This window comes from Solenopsis invicta, chromosome 14 (assembly GCF_016802725.1).
Source record: "Solenopsis invicta isolate M01_SB chromosome 14, UNIL_Sinv_3.0, whole genome shotgun sequence".
Classification (NCBI taxonomy): domain Eukaryota; kingdom Metazoa; phylum Arthropoda; class Insecta; order Hymenoptera; family Formicidae; genus Solenopsis; species Solenopsis invicta.
The window spans coordinates 2,447,501-2,471,248 of NC_052677.1; the positions used below are offsets into that span (position 1 = coordinate 2,447,501).

Here is a 23,748-nt window from a genome sequence, read left to right on the forward strand (position 1 = left end):
GTTTTATGTATTAATTATAAACAGTATTGACTTATAGTATGTATTAGAACAAAGTACGTATTTAAAGAAAATGTGTATTTCTTATTTACATGAAAGTACAAATATAAAATAAATATGAAATATGTCATATAAATTACGTCATATTAAATCGACTTATTCTTTTATTTTACTCCTCCTTTTATTCAACATCTTGCTTGAGAGAATATTTTTCGTAACCGATTTTTTACGGGGTGAGGGGAAAGAATTGTAAAAGACGCTATGTTAGCATCAGTAATATAGAAATTAACTTGTCTATTTAATTATGCAATATTATTTATTCTGATTCTGAATCTAAGAATTGTGTTTAAAACCGAAAATAATGACAAATAATTCGAAAATTAGAAATTGTAGGTATTTTTTATTCTGTAATATTTTTTTTATTATTACTACCATCAATTACAACAGATTATTTTTTTTGCCAGAAATAAAATAAATATCTACGAATAAATATAAAAACGACTTTGATATTATTACTGAATTATATTAATAATTAATATTGCAAAATAAGTCTATATTTGAAAACACCTTTATTTCTATGCATATACAGGGTGGGGGAAAAGTACCGGAAAGTATTCAACGAAAATAAACTTTCTTGTAAGGTTTTGGAAATCTTGACATCAGCTATTAGATTCAGGAATCAAAAGTAGGGTGTTTCCTTTAAAAAAGTTAATGTGATTTTGATCTGACCTTGGCAATGTCATCCAAGGTCAAGTTGATAATATTAGTAAATAGATCTTTTGAAACCCTACAACTCTTATCTGAAACACTTTTTTCTAAAATGCTTAGTTTTCGAGATATTTTACTGTTCCGGTACTTTTTCCCTACCCTGTATATAAGTAACGCACACGACCTTCTAACTAACCTATTAATTAACCTATTAATTAACTTTAAACGTTTCAAATTTAAAAATTATTATAGCATTTTGGAATATATTGAATTTTTGAAAAAGAAAAAAGTAATCCGTTTCTATTTGAAACTTCACTGAATTCACGGATAACATTGTTGTAGACAAATAATAATTTCAATTTTAAATTAACAAAATGTATGTCGCTTTTTTTATTTATGCGATTATTTATGATAACAATAACATTCCGTAATGGCTACATTCTAAAATTTACTAAAAATACTGAAAATCTATAGTATATGCAACGTGAAATATAAATTTTTTGTACTCGCAATGAATTTCGAAACGCAGCAAATATAAATCTAGTACTTGTTTTAAACTAACTATATAAAGTACCCCAAAGTAATCAATACATATATATAAAGTCCTCAAAGTAATCATTTGTCCATATATCGGTTATTAGTTACCATACATTGAGTACATATAAAATACAAGAATCAATGATCAATTAGACATCGTATACAATTATTTTAATTTTAAGTCCCTGAAATAATCGATCTGCATATATACAGGATGATTCAAAATAACCTATTGGTCCCGAAGCTGACATATTCGTAATCGAATTCTGAGACGATTTTTCCTTTTGCAAAAATTTGTCCGGAGCTTAGTTTTCAAATTACAATAAGAATTAGTTAGCGTATGACGGATCAGGTACAAGTGGTAGACAGGGGCGGCGCGACTCACTGTTACACGCAGGTGTTTCCGTGGGGTACCTCCTGCGCTCAAATGACTGACAAAAGTACATGGACAGCACATTCCTATTTAAACTTTCCTTCTCTCTCTCTCTCTCTTTCTCTGTCACTTTAATTATGATACATTTAATTTGTCAAATTTCGATCTGTCATCCGGCCGTCAAATATTGGGATGACCGTGATATCTTCAAGTAAGTTTACATTATTATAATAAATGTACGCCCGCGAATAATAAAATTTAATGCAAATTAGATTACTTAAATGCAAGTTAAAAGTAGCACTTTTAAAACGCACAAAAAGGAAAGAAAGGAGAGAGAGAGAGAGAGAGTGTGTGTGTGTGTGTGAGAGAGAGAGAGAGAGAGACGGGGGAGAAGGAGGCTTTAAACAAGTTTAAGCACGTTCACTCACGCACACGGCAATCAGCTTATTGTTTCCACGATGCGACAGTTCAATTTAAATTTGTCGTTTATCCAGATCTATCCCTCGAAGTTGTTTCATATGTTACTGTTCCGTCGAAAAATATAGCGTGCTCCTTCGTCAAACGAGCGCGACGGATCGAGACTCGATCGGCCATCGTAAACCAATCGCGACGCGACGTCAAAAAAGGGGACGATTGGCCCACGCAAGGATCACGGACACGCATATATAACGGTCGAAAGGTGCCGCGAGATCAGATCGTTCTTTGCGTTCACGAGTACATATACGAATTATCTGCGAATCAGTACTGATTTGAGAGCCGAGTCTCCAGCGCATCCGTTAGCAATACAGAAGCCGAGTCTTCATTTAGAAAACGTTACGAACAGAAGAGATCGAGTTCTCTCTGCATTTTGTACGAGTCTTCATCATCAATAAATTTCTACGAACGAGTTAGTTGTATCCATACGAGCAAACCCTGGTGATCCATACATCTCTACGCAGCATTTGGTGCCTCCTGTGAGGTCGTTCGCGACGAGAAAGCGGACGACACCGGATCGGACAGGATTCGACACATCGGAACACGTGGCAGCCGGTTCGAAGGATCAGCGCACAGCGCAACTGGGACCGAGATTCAGGCGAGTCAATTTCATTTGTTTATTTATCGATCAGGTAATCTCTCCTTTCCTTCAATTATCCGATACGTACAACATGACCGATCGAATTAAATTTATCCTTCAGAAACGAGCGTCATTAAAATCACAAATTACGGGTCTAACAAACATAATCGAACGCGAACGATATGATAAAACCGCGTTAAAGTTGCGTATGACACGAATCACAGAATTATACCATGCCTACGAAGAATTTAATGACGAGCTCATGCTCTTAGAGTCAAACGACAATCACAACGACGAATTCACAAGCGTACAAGACAGATATTATTTGTTAGCCGCCAAGGTTAATGAAATTATAAAGCCGAACGAGCCGCCGCCCGACGCAATCGCCGGACCCTCGAACGTCGTATTAGCCACCGAAAACGCGGGAAATACTGTGACCACAAAACGAAAAATAAAACTACCGGAAACAGCTTTACCGACCTTTGATGGCCGATATGAAGAGTGGCTAACGTTTAAAAATACTTTCCTCGAAATGATAGACGTACGAACGGATCTCGCCGATACGAAGAAACTGCAATATCTGAAATCCGCATTAAAAGGCGACGCAGCCAATAAGATCAAACTCTTAACCATCGAAGGCGCGAGCTACAGTAAAGCGTGGGAATTGCTGACTCGTGCATACGAAGTAAAACGAATTTTGATTTCGCGACACCTCACGCTGCTCAATAATTTACCCGCGTTAGAAAAGGAGACCACGGATGGCCTGTCTAGACTTGCCGACGACACGCAGCAACATGTCGCATCATTGAACGCGCTAGGGGTCAATGTGGCATCTGAGAGTTTAGTGAACCTGTTAGAAAGTAAGTTACCAAAGAACACCGCTGAAAAATGGGAAGAAACGCTTGATCGAGACGAATTTCCGAAAATAGACGACCTATACAAATTCTTATATCGAACCGCAGTCCGTGTTTCTAAACGCACCCGAATAGAGAGCAACAGACGAGAAGACGATAAATCGTCAACGGCGGGAAAACGGGCGCGACTAACTAGCAAGGCCTTCGTAGTCAATAATTGCACCGCTTGCGGGATTAAACAACATCCGTTATTTAAATGCGACAAGTTCAGACAGCTAGACATTTCTAAACGCATTGAAATAGTAAGAAAGGCCAGACTGTGTTACAATTGCATGCGTTCTCATGTAGGTAAAACATGCAAATACACGAATTGTACTATTTGCCACAAACGACATAATACATTGCTACACCTCGAAAGAAAAACAAACGCGGAAGGTTCCGGCGCGACCGACTCAAAAACGGCAAAAGACGAATGACTATCGGAGAGATCGGAAAGCGATACCACATGTCTGGCGGCCATCTCACCGGCATTTGTTTCACAATTGATGACGACCGCGATGATATTTGTTCAGGATCATAACTTCAGCCGAATAAAATGTCGGGCATTATTAGACACGTGCGCTATAGCTAATTTTATTTCGGTAAATTTCGCGAAACGCTTGAAGCTTCCGGTATCGCCATGCGCAGTGTCGGTCGGTGCGATTAATTCTATGAGTACGGTAACAAAGGGTGTTGTGCGGATAATCATTCAAGCGCGACATGACGAATTCACTAAAGAATTAACGTGTTTAATCGTCCCGACGATCTCGGATTTAGTCCCGTCGGAAGTTTTGTCGCGAAAGGGTGTAAAAATATCAGAAAACATTAATCTAGCCGATCCAGAATTTCATCTACCACGTCCGGTAGATTTATTGATCGGGTCCGGTACAACATTATCATTATTTTCACCCGGTCAGGTCAATTTATCCTCTAGAGACCGCGATCTCTATTTGCAGAATACTCGGCTTGGTTGGGTCGTAGCCGGCGGACTCACGACCGGAAGTAATTATACAATTAGTCATTTATGTACACTAACGGACTTAGAAACACAAATCGCTAGATTTTGGACAGCCGAAGAAATACCAAACGATTCGTCAGATTCAGTCGCGCGACACGATTGTGAAGCACACGTTTGAGAAATGTTACCCGCAACAACGACGGACGATACATAGTGCGACTACCGTTTCGCAATAAGGAAAGACAATTAGGAAATTCACGAAACCCCGCACTTAAACGTTTATATTCACTCGAGCGCAAATTAGATTTGAATCCAGAATTAAAAATAGCGTATACACAAATCATTCAAGAATATTTAAATTTAAAGCAAATGACATTAATTGACGATTCAACTAACGATGGATTTTACATGCCACACCATGCAGTGATAAAGGCAGCGAGTAACACCACGCGGGTCCGCGTAGTTTTTGACGCGTCTGCAAAAACAGAGATCGGTACGTCATTAAATGATCAGTTATTAGTCGGACCCACCATACAAGACAACTTGTTCGCACATTTAATTCGATTTCGCGTATATAGATTCATGCTCAGTGCCGATATCGAAAAAATGTATAGACAAATATGGTTACACAAAGATGATCAAAGATATCAACGCGTCCTGTGGCGTCATAATAATGAGATTCGCACTTTCCAACTTAATACACTCACATTCGGAGTCGCATCTTCGCCATATCTCGCCATCCGGACGATTCATAAATTAGCGGATGATGAAGACGAAAAATATCCCGATGCCGCGCGATTACTCAAAACGCATTTATACGTCGATGACCTACTTACAGGCGCGAATACCGTGGACGAAGCGCGTAGATTACGAGATGAAGTAATTGCTCTACTTGTTCGGGGTGGCTTTAATATACGACAATGGGCCTCTAACGACAAACGCATCATTCAAGATCTAAGTCCCGATGCCATAAACTCTAATCTCGACTTTAGTAAGAATAACTCTCTGAAAACGTTGGGAGTAGCGTGGGATGCCCGAAACGACGCGTTACACTATTCGGTTCACAAAATCAATTACGCCGAGAGGATTACAAAACGGATTGTCATCGCGGAGATAGCCAAGATTTTCGACCCATTAGGAATGATAGGACCAATCACGTTGTTCGCCAAAAAAATGATGCAAGACCTATGGAAATCAAAAATAGGATGGGACGAACCCATACCCCCTAATATACAATCAACGTGGACGGAATTTATGTCGCAATTAGAAAGCATTAACGATCTATCTATCGATCGCGCGGCAATTATTCCCAATCATAAAATCATACAAATTCACGGATTTTGCGACGCAAGCAAGGCAGGATATGGTGCATGTTTGTATTTACGTTCCACCGATCAAAACAACAAGATACATTGCCATTTATTATGCGCCAAGAATAGAGTCGCTCCATTAAAAACCGTGACAATACCGCGACTCGAGCTATGCGGAGCGCTTTTACTAGCCAAATTATACGGCGAGGTACGTAAAGCAGTGAAACTTAATCCGAACAAGGTCATATTATGGAGCGATTCAATGATTGTTTTACATTGGATAAGAACTTCGCCTCAACGTTTAAAAACGTACGTTTCCCATCGAGTCGCTCAAATCCAGGAGCTTACGAATCCTCAAATTTGGCGGCATGTCAATTCGAAAGATAATCCTGCCGATGCTCTTTCCCGGGGTCAGTTACCGACCGTTTTCTTGAACAATCAACAATGGTTCTCAGGTCCATCGTGGCTGAAAGGGAATGAAAATAAATGGCCTCAAGGAGTTACAAAATTAATCGAAATACCGGAAATAAAGGGAAGCAAATGTTTAATCACTGACTTTAATGACCATAATATTTTGCAAAGATATTCTTCCTACGCCAAAACGTTACGAATTGTGGCATTATGTCTACGTTTCCGACGAAAAAACATATATCGGGGACAATTATGCTCACAAGAAATAGAAGAAGCCGAAATAAGAGTGATAAAAATCATTCAGGCCTCCCGTTTCTCATCCGAATTGAAAAAACTTACAAATAATCAAGCAATAAATAAAAATATCGCATCATTAAATCCGTTTATCGATCAACACGGTCTAATTCGCGTTGGCGGACGTCTCAGAAATTCGAACTTAACCTTTGCACGGAAGCACCCCATTTTGATTCCAAATCATCACTTCTTAACAGATCTCATCATTAAAGAAACACATGAAAAACATTTTCATTCAGGTGTTCAAACGACACTATACATTATCAGACAGAAATTTTGGCTATTGGATGGCAGAAATCAAGTACGCAAAATTATACGTTCATGTGTTCGCTGCTTTCGTTTCGACGCCAATACGATTAAATACAAAATGGGCGATTTACCGAAATCCCGAGTATCCGAGGCTATACCGTTCGCTAATTCGGGGGTCGATTTTTGCGGTCCGTTCTACATCAAAGAAAAAAAATATAGAAATCGAAATCGTATTAAAGTGTACGTTTGCGTGTTCATCTGCATGGCTATCAAAGCAGTACATTTAGAAGTAGTCAGCGATCTGACTACAGAAGGATTTTTAGCCGCGTTGCGACGATTTATATCTAGGCGAGGTATTCCGACACATATTTTCTCCGATAATGGGACCAACTTCATCGGTGCGAATAATCACCTAAGAGAATTATACGTTCTTTTCAACTCCGACGAACATAAAGATCGAGTCAATCGATTTGCTATTGACCACCGAATCACGTGGCATTTTATACCTCCCATCGCTCCACATTTCGGTGGCTTATGGGAATCGACAGTAAAACTGTTTAAACACCATTTTAAACGCGTTGTAGGCGATCTTCTATTTACATTCAAAGAATTAAACACCTTTACGATAGAAATTGAAGGAATTCTAAATTCAAGACCAATCTCCTATCTCTCATCTGATCCAAACGATCCTATAATTCTATCACCCGCACATTGCCTGATCGGTAAACCAATCATTAGCATGCCCGAACCTGATTACTCGTCTGTCCCAGCAGCACGCTTGTCCACTTGGCAGCATCTAACAAAGGTACGTCAGGACTTTTGGACCCGATGGAGCCTAGAATATCTTAATGAACTGCAAATACGACATACATGGACCAAAGATGAAGGGAAGGTCGACGTCGGGACAATCGTCCTTCTCAAGGAAAAAAACCTGCCATGCACACAATGGGCCATCGGTAGAATTATAGAAACACACCCTGGCAAAGACGGAGTGGTGCGAACCGCCACCATTAAAACAAACACAGGAACTTTGAAGCGGACAACGAAATGTCTTTGTCCGCTGCCCCTCAATCAATAACGCTCAACTACTAAGCGTAATTAATATATTAAGTGTTAACATATAATTGATCGTTACACTCTCAATGGGGGGAGTATGTTTCGTCGAAAAATATAGCGTGCTCCTTCGTCAAACGAGCGCGACGGATCGAGACTCGATCGGCCGTCGTAAACCAATCGCGACGCGACGTCAAAAAAGGGGACGATTGGCCCACGCAAGGATCACGGATCCGCATATATAGCAGTCGAAAGGCGCCGCGAGATCAGATCGTTCCTTGCGTTCACGAGTGCATATACGAATTATCTGCGAATCAGTACTGATTTGAGAGCCGAGTCTCCAGCGCATCCGTTAGCAATACAGAAGCCGAGTCTTCATTTAGAAAACGTTACGAACAGAAGAGATCGAGTTCTCTCTGCATTTTGTACGAGTCTTCATCATCAATAAATTTCTACGAACGAGTTAGTTGTATCCATACGAGCAAACCCTGGTCATCCATACATCTCTACGCAACAGTTACCACATTTACACTATTTACTCTGCACTTGATCGATAAACGCGGAACTACGCGACGAACCGATCGATCAACTTTATTAATTACTACTCTAATTACTACAATTATTCGATGTGTTAAAATTACTCGAAGAAACACGTGTTTACGTTACGATCACACAACACGTGTTCACTCGACGATATCAAGCAGTCGACTGGATGTTATTGGTTATGTTGTTATAAGAGTGTCGAACGATTGGTTAAAGCCATAAGTCAAAACGCGGCAATTTAAAATGAAAATATTGGTTAATACAATTTACATTTGTTAAAAATTGAATGATAGTGACTTTATCAAGATAATTATTATTCATTCTAAATATTCAAGAAATAATTTTATCAAAATCAATTTTTTCTAAATATTTTTTCTTTATTTCTTATTTTTGAATATTTGCGAAAACTGTGAAAATATTCCTCAAAATAAAATATTTGGTTGCCCTAAAAAGGGCAGATTATCCGTTGCTGCAAGGAGATTTCAAGAATTATATCCTTGAAGTTTTTTTTATAATAAATATTCTAAATAATTATCTTGATAAAGTCACTTACAATTTTTAACAAGTAATAACAAACAAGCATTTGCCACATTTTTCTAATAAATTGTATCGATGTAAATCGTATTAATCAATATTTTCATTTTGAATTACCGCGTTTTGACTTATAGCTTTAACCAATCATTCGACACTCTTATAACGACATAACCAATAACATTCAGTCGACTGCTTCATATCGTCGAGTGAACTCGTGTTGTGTGATCGTAACGTAAATACGTGTTTCTTCGAGTAATTTTAACGCATTGAATGATTGTAGAGATTACAGTAGTGATTAATAGTAATTAATAAAGTCGATCGATTGGTTCGTCGCGTAGTTCTGCGTTTATCAAATGCAGAGTAAATAGTGTAAATGTGGCGAAGTATGAAACAACTTCGAAGGATAGATCTGGATAAAGGACAAATTTAAATTGAACTGTCGCATCGTGGAAACAAAAAGCTGATCGCTGTGTGTAAGTAAACGTGCTTAAACATGTTCAAAGGGCAAATTTTTGACAAATTTTTGCAAAAGGAAAAATCGTCTCAGAATTCGATTACGAATATGCCAGCTTCGGGACCAATAGATTATTTTGAATCACCCAGTGTATATATACAGGGTGTCAGGTAACGATCGCCCGTGGTTTCGTGGATTGATAAATCAAGTAAAACTGAGTAGAAAAGTCCTTTACCACTTTTTAATATTTGCCATAGTTAACGAAATAAAAATTAATAAAGTCTGCGAATAAGCGCGTATCACCGCGCGCAAGGACCGCCCGCTGGTCACCGAGACGTAGGCAGCCGCGGCTGTAGGCGCGGCGCTGTGCGGTGAAGAAGGAAAAGCAGTAGCTGTTTTTCCCTCCTCACCGCACAGCGCCGCGCCTACAGCCGCGGCTGCCTACGTCTCGGCGACCGGCGGGCGGTCCTTGCGCGCGGTGATACGCGCTTATTCGCAGACTTTATTAATTTTTATTTCGTTAACTATGGCAAATATTAAAAAATGGTAAAGGACTTTTCTGCTCAGTTTTACTTGATCTATCAATCCACGAAACCACGGGCGATCGTTACGTGACACCCTGTATATATATATATATATATATATATATATATATAGATATCTATATATATATATCTATATATATATATATATATATATATATATATATATATATATATATATATATTGTCACGTATATTCCTGATGCCGGAGAACAGCGGCGAAATACGCGATCAAACAAAGGAATTACGCGCGAAACACGCGCGTGAGCGACGAACCGATAGACACCAAATATGCACACCAAATCACGAAATTGGGCGCCAGACGCGATTATACCAGTCGCGTCACCGAGTACACTCTCTAACATCAAACACGGATTTACATCACGCGATAGCTCATCATTCCGAAGCGCGAAATCGTCGCTCGCATGCGGCCAGCTAGCTCCTCTAACCGGTAGAGGGGCGGGGTAGCGGAGACAGGGACGAAGCGGTTCTCTTACGGGAGGAGATGGGTAGGCGAGAAATTAAGTAAAATCAAGCCGATATAACTGGTAGAAATAACATATTTTATAGCGTGTGATAGAGACGGAGTACAGCCAAACACAAAGAAAATATAAGTCAAAGCAAGAAGAGAACAGAAAAAAGAATGAAGAGTTGGCGAAATGAACAAGGCAGAACGCGAAAATTCTCTTAAATCCTACAGCAATTACGCTAACGGCGCAAACAACGGCGGCTGGTCCCGCGCGGAACACGACAGCCAATCACGCGCGTTCTGAACAGCGCAGCAAGAACACACCCCTCACGGAAAATAAGTATTGAGATCTCAATACTCAGTATTGGCAATACTAAATTGGCTAATACTTTTTTGGTCAATACTCAGTATTGGCGAATACTCAGTAGTAGTATTGGTGAATATTCAGTGTTAGTATTGGTGAATACACAGTATTAGTATTAGTGAATACACAGTATTAGTATTGGTGAATACTCAGTGTCAGTATTGACGGGGATAATAAAAAATGCAAAAAATGTACACAAAACTCATTTTCCTTATTTATTGCACTAAGAAAATTTGTTTAAAAAAACTAAAATATTTAGTCTGATACAATTATTAACTAAACATTAAATTGATCATAAATGTTATTTAGTTGCACAAAAATAATTTATGTCAAATATTCAAATTTTGTAATCAAGGCTTAAACAAACTTAATATTTTAATATAATGTTTAAAAAAATAAATGTTAAAAATAGAATAAGGATAATACAAAATGGCCATAATTTGTACTATTTTTGTATATTCTGATACGAGTATTACTGCATACGAGTATTATTGCATTTGCGACGAATGGCTCTTTGTATTTCTTTAACAGTGTCTTCACTTCTTGTGAAAGTCGATTGCACATAAGCTGAAATAATAAAATACAACGAATTATATAATATATATAACTTTATCTTATATTTTAGTTTCAGTTTCAAGTATGTACTGTTTTCTTACACATAATGGCATCTACTCTCCGAGGGCTGAGTTTTTCTTTTTCCTTGGCTGCAGACGTATTTTTATTTTTATGAATATTGGCTACTTTGCCCGTTAACGATGAGGTAGCAAGTTCTTTTCGAGAAAATATTGCTGAAGTGAGATCTCCAGTCAATTTAGCAATACTCGAATGATTGCATTTATCCAGAATTTCTTTCTTTATATGGAAATGTATTGGTTCCTCACGCATAACGTTCTCTTCCTCATGTTTAACCACGTTTTCTTTCTCATGCTTTACCACGTTTTCTTTCTTACGCTCAACTACGTCTTCTTCCTGTAATAATAAACGATAAACTGGTAGTACATAAACATTTATATATATATATATATATATATATTCATTTATATAAATTCGATAAAACTTATGCTGTAATACTTACAATTGAAGAAACGTTATTACCAATTGCTGGTGTCTCAAGTTCTTGACTCTCATTTTGAATAATTTGTTCGTTGAAATCTTCATTTGTGTGCGCCGTTTTTTTTAAAATTTGTGTCAGATTTGACATTATATTTTTTATTTGGCTATCTATTACTGACAGATCTGAAAAAGAAACATAGTATTGCGTTATCTTATGTCAATTTTATGATCATAATGCCAAAGAATTCAATTTGTTACATTGACTTATTCCATTGAATTGAAATGTATTGTAAATTACGAATGATTACAATTGAAAACATAAACAGAAGTACATATAACTATAAATGAAAACATTCAAAATATTATTTCAATTGGTCTAGAAAAAATGAAACAATAAAGTAATATCTGTAGTAAACCACGCAAATTTGTGAAAAATAGTACCTTCGTTTATTGTTTTTAAAGTTCTCAAACGTTTATTGTCATTTTTTAGTCTTTCGATCTCTTTCTCAAGTGTGACGACTTTAGCTTGTAGCTTTGCTGTCATTTCTGACGAATTGTCATCGTTCTCATCATCCGAAATCTAAATAAAAACCACAAGAAAGTTAATATTGATTTACTGATTTTTTTATAAGAACTTATATTTGTAAATTAAACAGCATACTGTAATCTTTCTTTCGAACTGCTTGTCATTTTTCAACTGCATCCACAGTTTATTTTTATTTTTTACCTCAACGGATTGAGTATGTTTTTTAGATTTGGAGACTTTCTTCTTTGATTTAGTTTTCTACAATAAAAAAATGCTTTTAATGAATAATATTTAATCTTCATCATTCAGCACATACAGTTAATTTTTGAAAAAATCAACTACTCTTTTAATAATTTATTAATATTTAATAATTAACTAATTATTAATAACTTGTTTTCTTTATATAGACCGTATATATGCCGAAGAATGGTAGAGATTATTCATTATCCATTTGAAAGGAATCACGCTTTCACATTGCTGCACAAACATGCTATTTATGGGTAATATTATATCAGTGAAATATTACAAATGAACAACTCAACTCCAAATTATAGCACTTTTCGCAAAGAAAGTAAGAACACGAATCAAAAAGTTATGATTTATAGGGTGCTAGACTAACTCAAAATTTGTAAGAAATATTCACTTGACCATTCATATATGGAAACTTAAAAGTACATCTCATAATTTGTCACTCTGTATATATGACGAAAATATAGTATCTCCTTAATAATGTACAACTGATTTCAAGACATGAAAACGTTTACTGCAAGGATATAATATTATAAATTAAATTGAATTACGTTTTCAATCAACCTATTTCCAGAAGTATAATATACAATACATACTTACATCTTCATCATCGCTTTCGTCACTTACGCATTTTCTTTTTATTTCTTTTCGCTCACTTTTAGAAGACTTCATAAACCCATATTTTTCCAAATTAGATCGACGAGTGCACATGTCTGTCCATTCTGGAATATGATCGAATTTATATAATAAATGTAAGTATACTGGGGCATCGGGTATGCGTCATTAACCTTTTTTTTAATTATAAAATTGTTAATTAATTTTAGCAATAAACACTACAAGATGCTACATTTAACCGATTTAATGAATACATTAAAAAATAAGGGAAATGTTCAAAATATTCAATAATAATAATTACCCATAATTTATTCGTTTAATGTAGTAACCTGATATGCAGGTTCCTGAGTAATTAAAAAAATTTAAGTTAATTTAAGTTAATTTATAATATCAGGATGACTTTAGACTCTGTGCAACTTGTATAATATACGCAGGTGATATGCGGATTTTCGAAAGGCACAGAGTAAAAATTTTTCAAATTCTAATGTAAATTGTATCTGCATGATATTGTTTCGAAATTAAGAAACGTCTTGACGTACTTACCACCATGAGCTAAAATTTTTGCCGTGGTTTGCATCCATGAACATGAATCTATTTTTTTTTTATAGTAGCCGCTGGTCCGACATCCACATCAGGCCATTGCAATGTAACTTGTTTTTCTTCATTGATAATTTCTCGCAATTCACTATCAGTCACTTTCTTACACAACCATTCGCGGAACCCTACTGCAATTTTGTGACTCTCGTTTGTGAACTCATAAATTAAACATTGTGTGTCATCTATCATGTGCAAATTCGTCATTACTGTATCGTTGTTTGTCGTTCACTAGAACGAAGAAACGTAAAACTAACACGAAATCTCTTGCAAGGCGCGGATCGAGATGTGAATACAAGTCCGAAATCACGTAGCACGCTACACACACATGCACGTACGCACGTTGAAATGCTCTATCTATATATGACACACGCTTGGTTAGGTTCAGTGCGCGCCATGCGAGCGTGTTGTGTGCGGCGTGGCCGGTGCTACATGCGTGCTGCATATGTTTTCGGGCGCGAAATTCTATCACTAGTTGGGATTGGTCCGATTTTCAAATTGGCGGTCCAATGCTAAACGCTCATTGGTCCGAATTATATCCTTGCATCTGTATTTGCTGGTGTACGAGCGATATTTTGATTTTTCTTTCTCAGCTGCATTGCTTTGTCTCCCGCTCACATTTGTAAAATTGTAATTGTAAGCCTGTTCTTTTTAGCTGAACTGACTGCACTAGTTCACAGTTTATCTTCTTCCCTCCACGTTAAAAGAAGAAAGATAAACTCTGAATTAGTGCAGCCAGTTCAGCTAAAAAGAACAGGCCTTATGTCTCGTCGTCCGTGTGTAATTGTTGTTTCAAAGTTAATTTTGCGTACGTTAAAAATATGAAAAGAGGACCATATAAACGATTTTTGGAAGATGAAAATATTTTAATTCCAAGAACAACGCGACGTCCGCGTCGTTTAAATGAGGTATGTATACTATACTGTACTGTACAACGATGTTTAACAATTAATATATGCATGATTGCATCATTTATATATATATATATATATATATTGTCATAAAATTAAAGTTGATTTATATTATGATCTAGAATATAGACGAAAACGAAGAACATCGTCATGTTGATGTAGGCATTGGTGCAGGCGATAATGAACCAACAAACGACGAAAATCAAGTAATCAGAATACTTATATATAATACTTGTTAGAAAAGTACAAGACGATTAGAAAAGTACACATGAGAGGGACAACGCGAACAGTTTCTTATTTCATATTTCTCAAATCATCGCATTATGTGAAGAAAAGAAATCCTAACCAATTTCATATATATTTCTCAATAGTAATGCATTAACGGTAATTTTATCGCAGCTAACCATAACATTTATTGGGTGATTATCATAACGGATAATAGAAATTAGATGAGCAACGGTAACTAATTTGTTAAAGTATAATTTTTATTATATGAATTGATCAAAACTTGCGTGTTTTTATGTATCTATTTTATGCTCGTATACCTTTGTTTTTGTTATGTATTTATTAATATACGTTTTATAACTGTTAATTGTAATGTAATTGTTATTGTTATGCAAATTGTATTTCATTTTCTTTTACTTTGTGTATTTAAGAATTTACGAAGGCTCAGACGTGACAAAAGAAAAATTTAAGTATTAATATTTCAAGATTTACATAACCGAAAAAGACAAACAAAGATATCTGAAATGTAATATAGATATTATTATTTTTTACCATCCTTTCTGCAGATCATAATTGGTCGAGGAAAATATAAATTATATGTTGAGGACAGCAACATTCCAGTTCCACAGAGAACGCAATACAGAAGGAGTCAAATTTATCAAGTAAGGGACACACATATGCCTGTTGTCAAACTTTTGGTACCATTACATAAATAAATAATTTTTTTCATTATGGACATCTGTGTACAGAATATAGAAGAAAACATACAGGATCATGCAATTTGTAATGCTAGAGTAGATGATGAGAATGATAATGACATTGTCGACAATGTCAATCAGGATGATCAAGTAGATTACGTAATAATTCCACAGGTATAATAAATCATTATACACTTTTACCTATAATATTAATTTGAGGCTCTCTTTTTCTCTCTCTCTCTCTCTCTCTCTCTCTCTCTCTCTTTGAAATAAAGTTATAAAATATAAACTTACATATGCTATAGGATGCTCAAGAAAATACAAGTGAAAATGATGAAGATGACAACAGCGATTGGAGTAACAATGAACATATTGAAAATGAGAATAGAATAGTAGACAATGAAGATAATGAAGAAATTCTGAATTCCCATCCTGTTGGTCCACAGGTGTTTCATGATAATACAAACTATATCGTAATATGACCTAAAAGTATATCAACACATTAAAATACGAAAACGGTTGTACCAGTTGTAAGCAGATCTTAGTTTTTAATAATAATTATTCTATGTGAATTTATAAACATTTACAAGATCTCTCAAATTGCGCGTTGTTTACTTGCCAGACTTAAATCACAGTTTCTTAAAAAGAACTGAGAACTGTAATATCACCAATATTAAATTGTTAATCAACTTAATAATTTGATACTTACAAGCATTTCTACAATATTATTCCCCCTTATTCCCAAAAGAATAAGATAGATTATAAAGAATATTTGTTGAGGTAATATTTTTCGCAACAAATTCTTCACAATTTTCGGGATAAGGATAAGGTACAGCCGTTTTCGTATTTTAATGTGTTTCATAATAATGTTGAAAAAAAGTTGTGCATCCATATTTTCCACGTTTATTATAATTCATTTTAATACATTTCCGTTTAATTGATGTAGACAAAAAACAAACTATTACATCGCTTTTTTGTACAATACTGCTATACAATGTAGAAGTATTAACTTGTGAGTCTTTTGCAAATTCTAAATGTAATGGTAATAATTTTAGTCCAAAAATTACATAAATTTTCTCGTTCCAATTAATTTATTTTAACAATTAATTATTTTGAAATATATTGCGTACGTGGTAAAATGACAGTTAATGAGTTCAAATTGATCGTCTAGTGCATACTGACAGTCCATGCCTAACTGTGAAACCCATAATAAGTAATTTATTTTCTTTTCGCGTTAGAATGCAATTGTTCTAATTTAATATTGATGACTGAATCTATGTGTATGTAATATTCTGACATCGTACGTTTATTTTTCTGCAACAGATAGGTATATATGGTATCGAGCTATGTCTGCATCGAGCTAAAATTTATCTATACTTTGTAAAATTGATCACGAATATATAATTCTATTTGTAATATATAATATTTAACATATATTTAAAATTTTTTTAGGAGAGAGTTCCTTTGTACAACGACTGCAATCTGACGCAAGAAGAAAGTGAACTACTTATTATGGGCTTCGCAGTTAGACATGGACTATCAGACTATGCACTCGACGATTTACTTAAACTTATTAACTGTCATTTACCACGTACGCAATATATTTCAAAATACTTGTTCTTAAAAAAATTTTCACCTGCAGTGAAGACTATATTCCACTTTTACTGTCCTCAATGTAAAAATAGCTTACAATTTGCTGATGGAAGACTTATCGATCGATGCGAAGATTGCAATAATGATTTTAAGAAAGATGATTTAAAAAAAACAGGAAATTTTTTTTTACATATCCCATTAGCTGATCAGTTAAGAGGAATAATGAATAGTAATCTTTATTACAAACTTTCGAAAAATAGATTCAATGAAAGCGACGTTGTTAATGGACGAGTGTATCGTAAATTAGTTAATAGAGAAGTAATAGGTGAACACGATATAACGTTGCAGTTAAATACTGACGGAGTAGCGCTTTTTAATTCTTCAAAAATGTCGATGTGGCCTATTCAGGTTGTAATAAATGAATTGCCGTATCGCCTCAGAAGACAAAATGTAATGTTGTGTGGTTTGTGGTACGGAACTGATAAGCCAGTTATAGACCTTTTTATGAAACCTTTCGTAGACGAATTAATCATTCTTCATAATGAGGGTATGAAATGCATCACACCGGAACATCCAGAAACAATAAACATAAAAGTACATACCCTTATTGCATCCGTAGATTCGGTAGCAAGACCACTATTACAAAACTTGAAACAATTTAATGGAGAAAGTGGATGCTCTTTTTGTTTAAAGAAAGGAGATAGAATACCATTTGGAAGAGGGTACACTCGAGTCTACTGTGGTGACATAGGTGTACCTCGTACTACGTTGCAGCATGAAGCTGATTGCGAAGAGGCAATTGAAACGAATGCATGTGTACGCGGAGTGAAAGGACCCTCTATATTAATGAAGCTACCGGTTTTTAATATTATAAATTCATTTGTGCCTGATTACATGCATACTGTGCTTTTAGGCGTAACGAAAACGTTTGTATGCAATATTTGGTTCGATCCGGCTAACAAAGACAAAGAATGGTATATTGGAAATAAAATGATAGAATTCGATAAAAATCTATGCAATATAAAACCACCTTGTGAAATAACTAGAGTTCCACGATCGATAACTGAAAGACAATTGTGGAAGGCTTCCGAATGGAGAAACTTTCTTTTATATTATTCATCTGCGTGCTTGTTCAATTTAATGCATCGTACATACATAAAACACTGGTCCCTGTTAGTTTTCAGCATGCATATTTTCCTGAAGGACAAAATTACGGAAAATGAATTCTATGTAGACGAAAGATCGTTAAAGAAATTTGTTTTCCAAACAGAAACTTTGTATGGACAAGAGTTCATGAAATTTAATGTCCATTTGCTATTGCATATTCCAAAGTCAGTATCTGCTTTCGGTTCATTGTGGGCTCATTCAGCATATCCTTTTGAACATTATAATGGAAGACTAAAAAAATTATATCACAATACTCAAGCTGTACCAAGGCAAATATGCAAAACATATTTTAGATTAAAGACTGTAGATAGAATAAGCAATAAGATTTTTAAGGATGAAAATTGTACGGTTCGTGGGAAATTGCTCTTTAATAAAATGTTTGGACCTCATAAAATAAATTCTTGCGTTGAATATGGACCACATTTACGATTATTACAACCATCTTCCAATATATCATTAAATATTGTACAGCAGGCATGTATTATACAATTATTGCAGGAAGAATTAGTGTCCGCCGATAATATTCAATTGTATAAGCGTTTTATTTTTAAAAATATTTTATATCATTCAGTTGACTACGAACGTTTTACGAAAAGAGAAAACAGTGTTATTCAATTGACAAATGGAGCTTATATTATGATACAAAACATTTGTATGGTTCAAAAAATTAATTGTAACGAGGACATTTATGTAATTTTTGGACTAAAATTATTACCATTAAATTTAGAACTGGCAAAAGATTCACAAGTTAATAATACTTCTACATTGTATAGTAGTATTGTACGAAAAAGCGATGAAATAATTTGTATTTTGCCTACATCAATTAAACGGAAATGTATTAAAATGAATTATAATATGCGTGACGATCATTATATTGTAATGCCGCTTGTCAACCTAATGGAAATTGACTGAATTATTTATGTAGTATTGTATTATTACACGGTATTTTGTAATTATTATTGTATAGTACTTTTAAAATTAAAAATACTTTGTGCTATTTATAATACAAAAAATATTCCATTTTATAAGTATTTGACTAATTCCTTTTGAAATCAGATAAGAAAAAATCAATCGTTTTTTAAATTAATTAAAAATTTTATTAATTCGAATATATGCAAAAAAGTGAGGACGTGTTTTTGTTTGTTCAAAAAAATTTATTTACCGAAATACGAGTTAATTTTAACGAATATTTGTATTTAATTACAAAATACGATATGTCCGGTTCGACTTATCGTAGTGATGAAGAAAATGTCATTTTAAAGCTAAAATTATACACTTTAATAAACAATTTTTCTTATGAAAAACATCAATTATTATTAATAAAAAATTAAACTGTTAAATATTTTTTTTAACAGAAAGCGATCTATTTGAAAAATTTGGAAAATATACATTTATATACAATTCTAGACAAAATAAAAACGTTCAATACGTTACATTATGTCCTATTTTATACTGATTTAAATTTGGACCGCATTTTAAATTTAATTCAGTGCAAAATAAAAAAATGCTTTGAAATCTTAAGTTTTAAATAATTGATCAATAACTGCAGTTTCCAATATTCAACAATAGTAACTATCAATATTTATCTGCAGTATTCATCAATACTTGTCTATCTCTAATATTTAAGTATTGATCAATACCAGTTTCTAATATTCAGTATTCACCAATAGCAACTATCAATACTCAGTATTCATTAATACTTGTCTATCTCTAATATTTAAGTATTGATCAATACCGTTTCTAATATTCAGTATTCACCAATAGTAACTGTCAATACTCAGTATTCATAAACACTTTGACTATCTAATACTTGAGTATTGATCAATACCAGTTGCCAATACTCAGTATTCTCCAATAGTAACTGTTAATACTCAGTATTCGTCACTAACCTTTACCAATACTCAAGTATTCACCAATACTGACATGCAATACTCAGTATTACAACTTGAATACTGAGTATTGAAATCTCAATACTCAGTATTGAGCCTCAATACTTATTTTCCGTGAGGGACTAGCCGAACTTTCGCTAACAGACATTAAGTAATTCGAAACGAAACACAACCAAGGATATCCGTTGACGACAACGCCGTCGACGCGGCCAAGTTACAAAATTCGCCCTAACACGCGCGATACGACAACGCACCGATAACGCGGACGGCTGTGCGATTACGGCCGTAACACGACCCGCGTACGTGCGCGAGGACTTTGCGGCTTCCCGGGAAGCCGGTCGTCCACGAGCTTCTACGGCGGGACGGCTCAAACACACACGGCAGTCGACAGCTGCATGCCTCGACGAGGTCTCGTGCTTGAGGCGGAGAGACAGCCAGACACTAAGAACAAGGTGCGTTCAATCGCCACGCGGCGGACGCACTCACCCACTAACCTAATGGCTCCACCTTAGAACGCGAGCCGGTCGACACCGACAGCTCGTGGCCTTACACAATTGTCAGAGAATCACCTCGACGACTACTCTGGTCCTCCTCCTGGTCCCTCGGCTCCTTTGGGATTCTCCGCTGGACACGCTCGCCGGGCCGGGCCCTCTCGCCGATATCCGGGACCGATAGCTAGGCCGATATCCCTCGCTCGCTTCCTCTAACGCACCACGCACGCAGAACGCCGGGTCGCATGCAAAAGCCGAGAGAATCGCGCTCGATGCGCGATCGATGAGCGCTACCCCTCCCACAGGGTGCGCGATATCCTTGCGCCAAGCGGCGCGGCCTATCAGCGGCCGCCCTTATTTAGCCGCGACGTCACGGCAGCGTCGGATCTCCGCAGGTGTTGTGCGGTCCCCGTCGGCATCCGACATCTTTGTCGCTCTCGTCGTCCTCGCGGACGACAGCAGCAGAATTTTCCTGTGACGATTCTTCGCCGCTACCCTCCTCGATGGACAGCCGGCATTCGATGGCCCTCGTCCTGGCCGTTCGTCCGCCCCAGCCTGTCCATCAGCCGTGCCACTTGCGAGCCTCTTTTGCGTGGCGCTTATCTGTTGCCACGTCTTGTCTCGTCCTCCTCTCCGTCGGCGGCTTCCTGTGCGCCGGCCCTGGACGATTGCCCTCTCCTTTTCTCGCCAATGTCCATCTCCCTCATCGCTGCTGGTCTTTAGGCGACGTTTGTTGAGGTGCCCGTGGTTACATGAAATAAGTCGCGAATAAGTAAATGAGACTAATACGCTACGAAGTCCCGCCGGAGATTTCGATCTCTCGCTGAGTGTCCGACCCGGTCACACGCGCCTCCTTGCGCTATGCTTAGGTGGAGGACGAAGTAGCGAGGCAGATAAAACTGCCACGTCACAATATATATATATATATATATATATATATACAGGATAAGTGGCCACCCTTTATCTTGTAAACTAACAGAGATAGACCCAATAAATATAATATCAAATTAAATAGTTTGAACTACTCTTTATTGTGAACACAGTCGTTATTTAAAGAAATTATCTATGTTAAAGAACAAAGAGACATGCACAACTTTTGCATGGTAAAGTGAATATTTTTATATGATAAAAGTTGTAGCGTTTTTTCTAATAAATACAATGATGTACGATTTATTAAAATTATTTTACTAAATTATAGAAGTTATGTCGGTTTAAAATTTCGCGGGCGACTAATACCATTTCAGTTTCGCTCCTGCTGTGACTAACTTCCAACTCCTGCTTTGGCGATTGACGTATAACATGTTGACATCTGATTATTCGATGTACGTAAAATGTAAGTAATATGAATACGAAAATCTACAGGTTTATAAAATTATTACACCAAATATTATAATCAGATATTTCAAGAAAAGTCGAAAGATTTTATTTTTTTAATTTTATAAATTGTTCAAGTGTAATGCATAGTATAAAAATTTTAAAAGTTTTAATTTAGTTGCATTAAGACTCCTAAATTAACGTTAAATGTTTATTTAACATTAAATAAACGTTAAATAAATGTTTTTAAAATTATTATTTTATATGAAAGTTAATGTAAAGTAAATATTAATTTAATGTTAAATAAATGTTAAATTAATGTTTTTGAAATTATTGTTTCAAATAAAAAATTAATGTAAAATAAACATTAAATTTATATTGAAGAAATGTTAAATTATTGTTTTTTTCAAATCATTATTGCAAATAAATTATTAATGTAACATAAATACTAAATAAATGTTAAATAAACGTTAAATTAACATTTTCGTAAATTATTATTTTAAATAAGTAATGAATGAAGTATTTATGTTAAATAAATGTTAAATAGTTATTAAATTAATATTTTTTCTATAACATTATTTTAAATATTTAATTTATGTTAAATAAATATTTAATAAATATTTAATAAATATTTAATAAATATTATTGTTACAATGAATTGTACAATAAATAATTAATATTAAATAAATATTAAAAAATCATTTAAAAAATATTGTGTGCTGATTGCGAAGGATACAAAGATAGTATCACTTGGGTTTTGTAAAAAGAAATACAAATTTAAGGAGTACACACATACACTTTGCATCTTCTTTACCTCTTTTCTGGAAAGATAATTTTGTGATGATATCACGCGTTCTGTAGTGTTAAATTATAAATTGGTTTGTTCGAAAAGTAATTTTGTTTTTTCTCAGCAGAAGGCAACTTTACATTTAAGCTGCACAATCATTATATATTTTGACAGGCTGATATAGCAAAGCTTGCTTGTAAAAAAGTTCGATTTATTCTACGCAGTAGTTTTTAACTGGTGCCCCATCAAATATGGAAAATAAAAAGCAGCATTTTTGGCATATTTTACTTTTTTACTATCAAAAAGGTAAAAATGCTGTTGAAGCAAGAAAAAAATTATCCGATGTGTATGGAGATGTATTAACAAAACGCCAGTGCCAAAACTGGTTTGCAAAATTTCGATCCGGCAATTTTGATGTTGAAGATGCACCACGTTTTTAAAGGCCAATTGAAGCTGATGAAGACACAATAAAAGCATTAATTAATGCAAACTGGCAAATAACAACTCGTGAGATTGCTGAGAGGTTAGATTTATCGAATTCAATTGTTCATGATCATTTGAAACGCCTAAGTTTAATCTCAAAGCTCGACATATAGGTTCTTCATGTTCTTACGGAAAGAAATCTTTGCTGCGCAGGACCGGTGCGAGTTAAGCAAGCGCCCCAGGCAAGTGGTAAAATATGGCGCCCTATAGATAAATCTATATTCTTTGTATGGTATAATTCTAAAATCGTAACTTATATATATTTATAGTAATTATTACAATGATTAATATTATAATTTAACGTTATATGTTTTTGTTGTTTTTACTTCTAACCAACCAATTTATTTCATGTATTACATCTATTGGTTTAAAGCCCTCTCACCGCGTCAAGGTTGATGTAAAACGAGAAG

At 35.3% G+C, this 23,748-nt stretch overlaps 5 protein-coding genes across 6 annotated transcripts; 4 read left to right on the forward strand and 1 right to left on the reverse strand.

Moving 5' to 3' along the window:
• The first annotated feature begins 2,760 nt into the window (after positions 1-2,760).
• LOC120359585 lies at positions 2,761-3,999 on the forward strand. The gene has a single exon (XM_039457583.1). The coding sequence runs from the start codon at positions 2,761-2,763 to the stop codon at positions 3,997-3,999; it is 1,239 nt and encodes a 412-aa protein (XP_039313517.1).
• A 69-nt stretch (positions 4,000-4,068) lies between these two features.
• On the forward strand, positions 4,069-4,698 carry LOC120359586. Its single transcript, XM_039457584.1, has one exon. The coding sequence runs from the start codon at positions 4,069-4,071 to the stop codon at positions 4,696-4,698; it is 630 nt and encodes a 209-aa protein (XP_039313518.1).
• Positions 4,699-4,889: 191 nt separating this feature from the next.
• On the forward strand, positions 4,890-7,862 carry LOC105195852. The gene has a single exon (XM_039457585.1). The coding sequence runs from the start codon at positions 4,890-4,892 to the stop codon at positions 7,860-7,862; it is 2,973 nt and encodes a 990-aa protein (XP_039313519.1).
• A 3,317-nt stretch (positions 7,863-11,179) lies between these two features.
• On the reverse strand, positions 11,180-14,715 carry LOC120356802 (interaptin-like). Of its 2 annotated transcripts, XM_039457259.1 has the most exons (8): positions 13,730-14,715; positions 13,488-13,530; positions 13,172-13,293; positions 12,458-12,580; positions 12,238-12,376; positions 11,819-11,979; positions 11,400-11,712; positions 11,180-11,310 (listed from the first exon to the last, which is right to left on the reverse strand). In XM_039457259.1, exons 2-8 carry the CDS (start codon positions 13,489-13,491, stop codon positions 11,216-11,218), a joined length of 957 nt encoding a protein of 318 aa, XP_039313193.1. In that variant the 5' UTR covers positions 13,492-13,530; positions 13,730-14,715; the 3' UTR covers positions 11,180-11,215. The 2 variants fall into 2 exon arrangements, with proteins under 2 accessions (XP_039313193.1, XP_039313192.1); XM_039457258.1 differs by lacking the exon at positions 13,488-13,530 and having other exon boundaries at positions 13,730-14,536.
• Positions 14,558-20,253, forward strand: LOC105202910. The gene is made up of 6 exons (XM_039457257.1): positions 14,558-14,688; positions 14,814-14,897; positions 15,483-15,578; positions 15,666-15,788; positions 15,920-16,060; positions 17,067-20,253. The coding sequence occupies exons 1-6, from the start codon at positions 14,602-14,604 to the stop codon at positions 19,284-19,286; spliced, it is 2,751 nt and encodes a 916-aa protein (XP_039313191.1). The 5' UTR covers positions 14,558-14,601; the 3' UTR covers positions 19,287-20,253.
• Positions 20,254-23,748: the final 3,495 nt, after the last annotated feature.

What these genes read in the sequence shown, in the direction of transcription:
- LOC120359585 (XM_039457583.1), top strand. Translation starts at nt 2,761, where the DNA reads ATGACCGATCGAATTAAATTTATCCTTCAGAAACGAGCGTCATTAAAA.
- LOC120359586 (XM_039457584.1), top strand. Translation starts at nt 4,069, where the DNA reads ATGACGACCGCGATGATATTTGTTCAGGATCATAACTTCAGCCGAATA.
- LOC105195852 (XM_039457585.1), top strand. Translation starts at nt 4,890, where the DNA reads ATGACATTAATTGACGATTCAACTAACGATGGATTTTACATGCCACAC.
- LOC120356802 (XM_039457258.1), bottom strand. Translation starts at nt 13,763, where the DNA reads ATGCAAACCACGGCAAAAATTTTAGCTCATGGTG. An exon ending in ACGAAAGCGATGATGAAGAT is followed by an intron (nt 12,581 to 13,171) that starts GTAAGTATGTAT and finishes TTTTTATTGTAG; the next exon opens with AAAACTAAATCAAAGAAGAA. An exon ending in GTAATAACGTTTCTTCAATT is followed by an intron (nt 11,713 to 11,818) that starts GTAAGTATTACA and finishes TTATTATTACAG; the next exon opens with GAAGAAGACGTAGTTGAGCG.
- LOC105202910 (XM_039457257.1), top strand. Translation starts at nt 14,602, where the DNA reads ATGAAAAGAGGACCATATAAACGATTTTTGGAAGATGAAAATATTTTA. An exon ending in GAAGGAGTCAAATTTATCAA is followed by an intron (nt 15,579 to 15,665) that starts GTAAGGGACACA and finishes ATCTGTGTACAG; the next exon opens with AATATAGAAGAAAACATACA. An exon ending in ATTACGTAATAATTCCACAG is followed by an intron (nt 15,789 to 15,919) that starts GTATAATAAATC and finishes CATATGCTATAG; the next exon opens with GATGCTCAAGAAAATACAAG.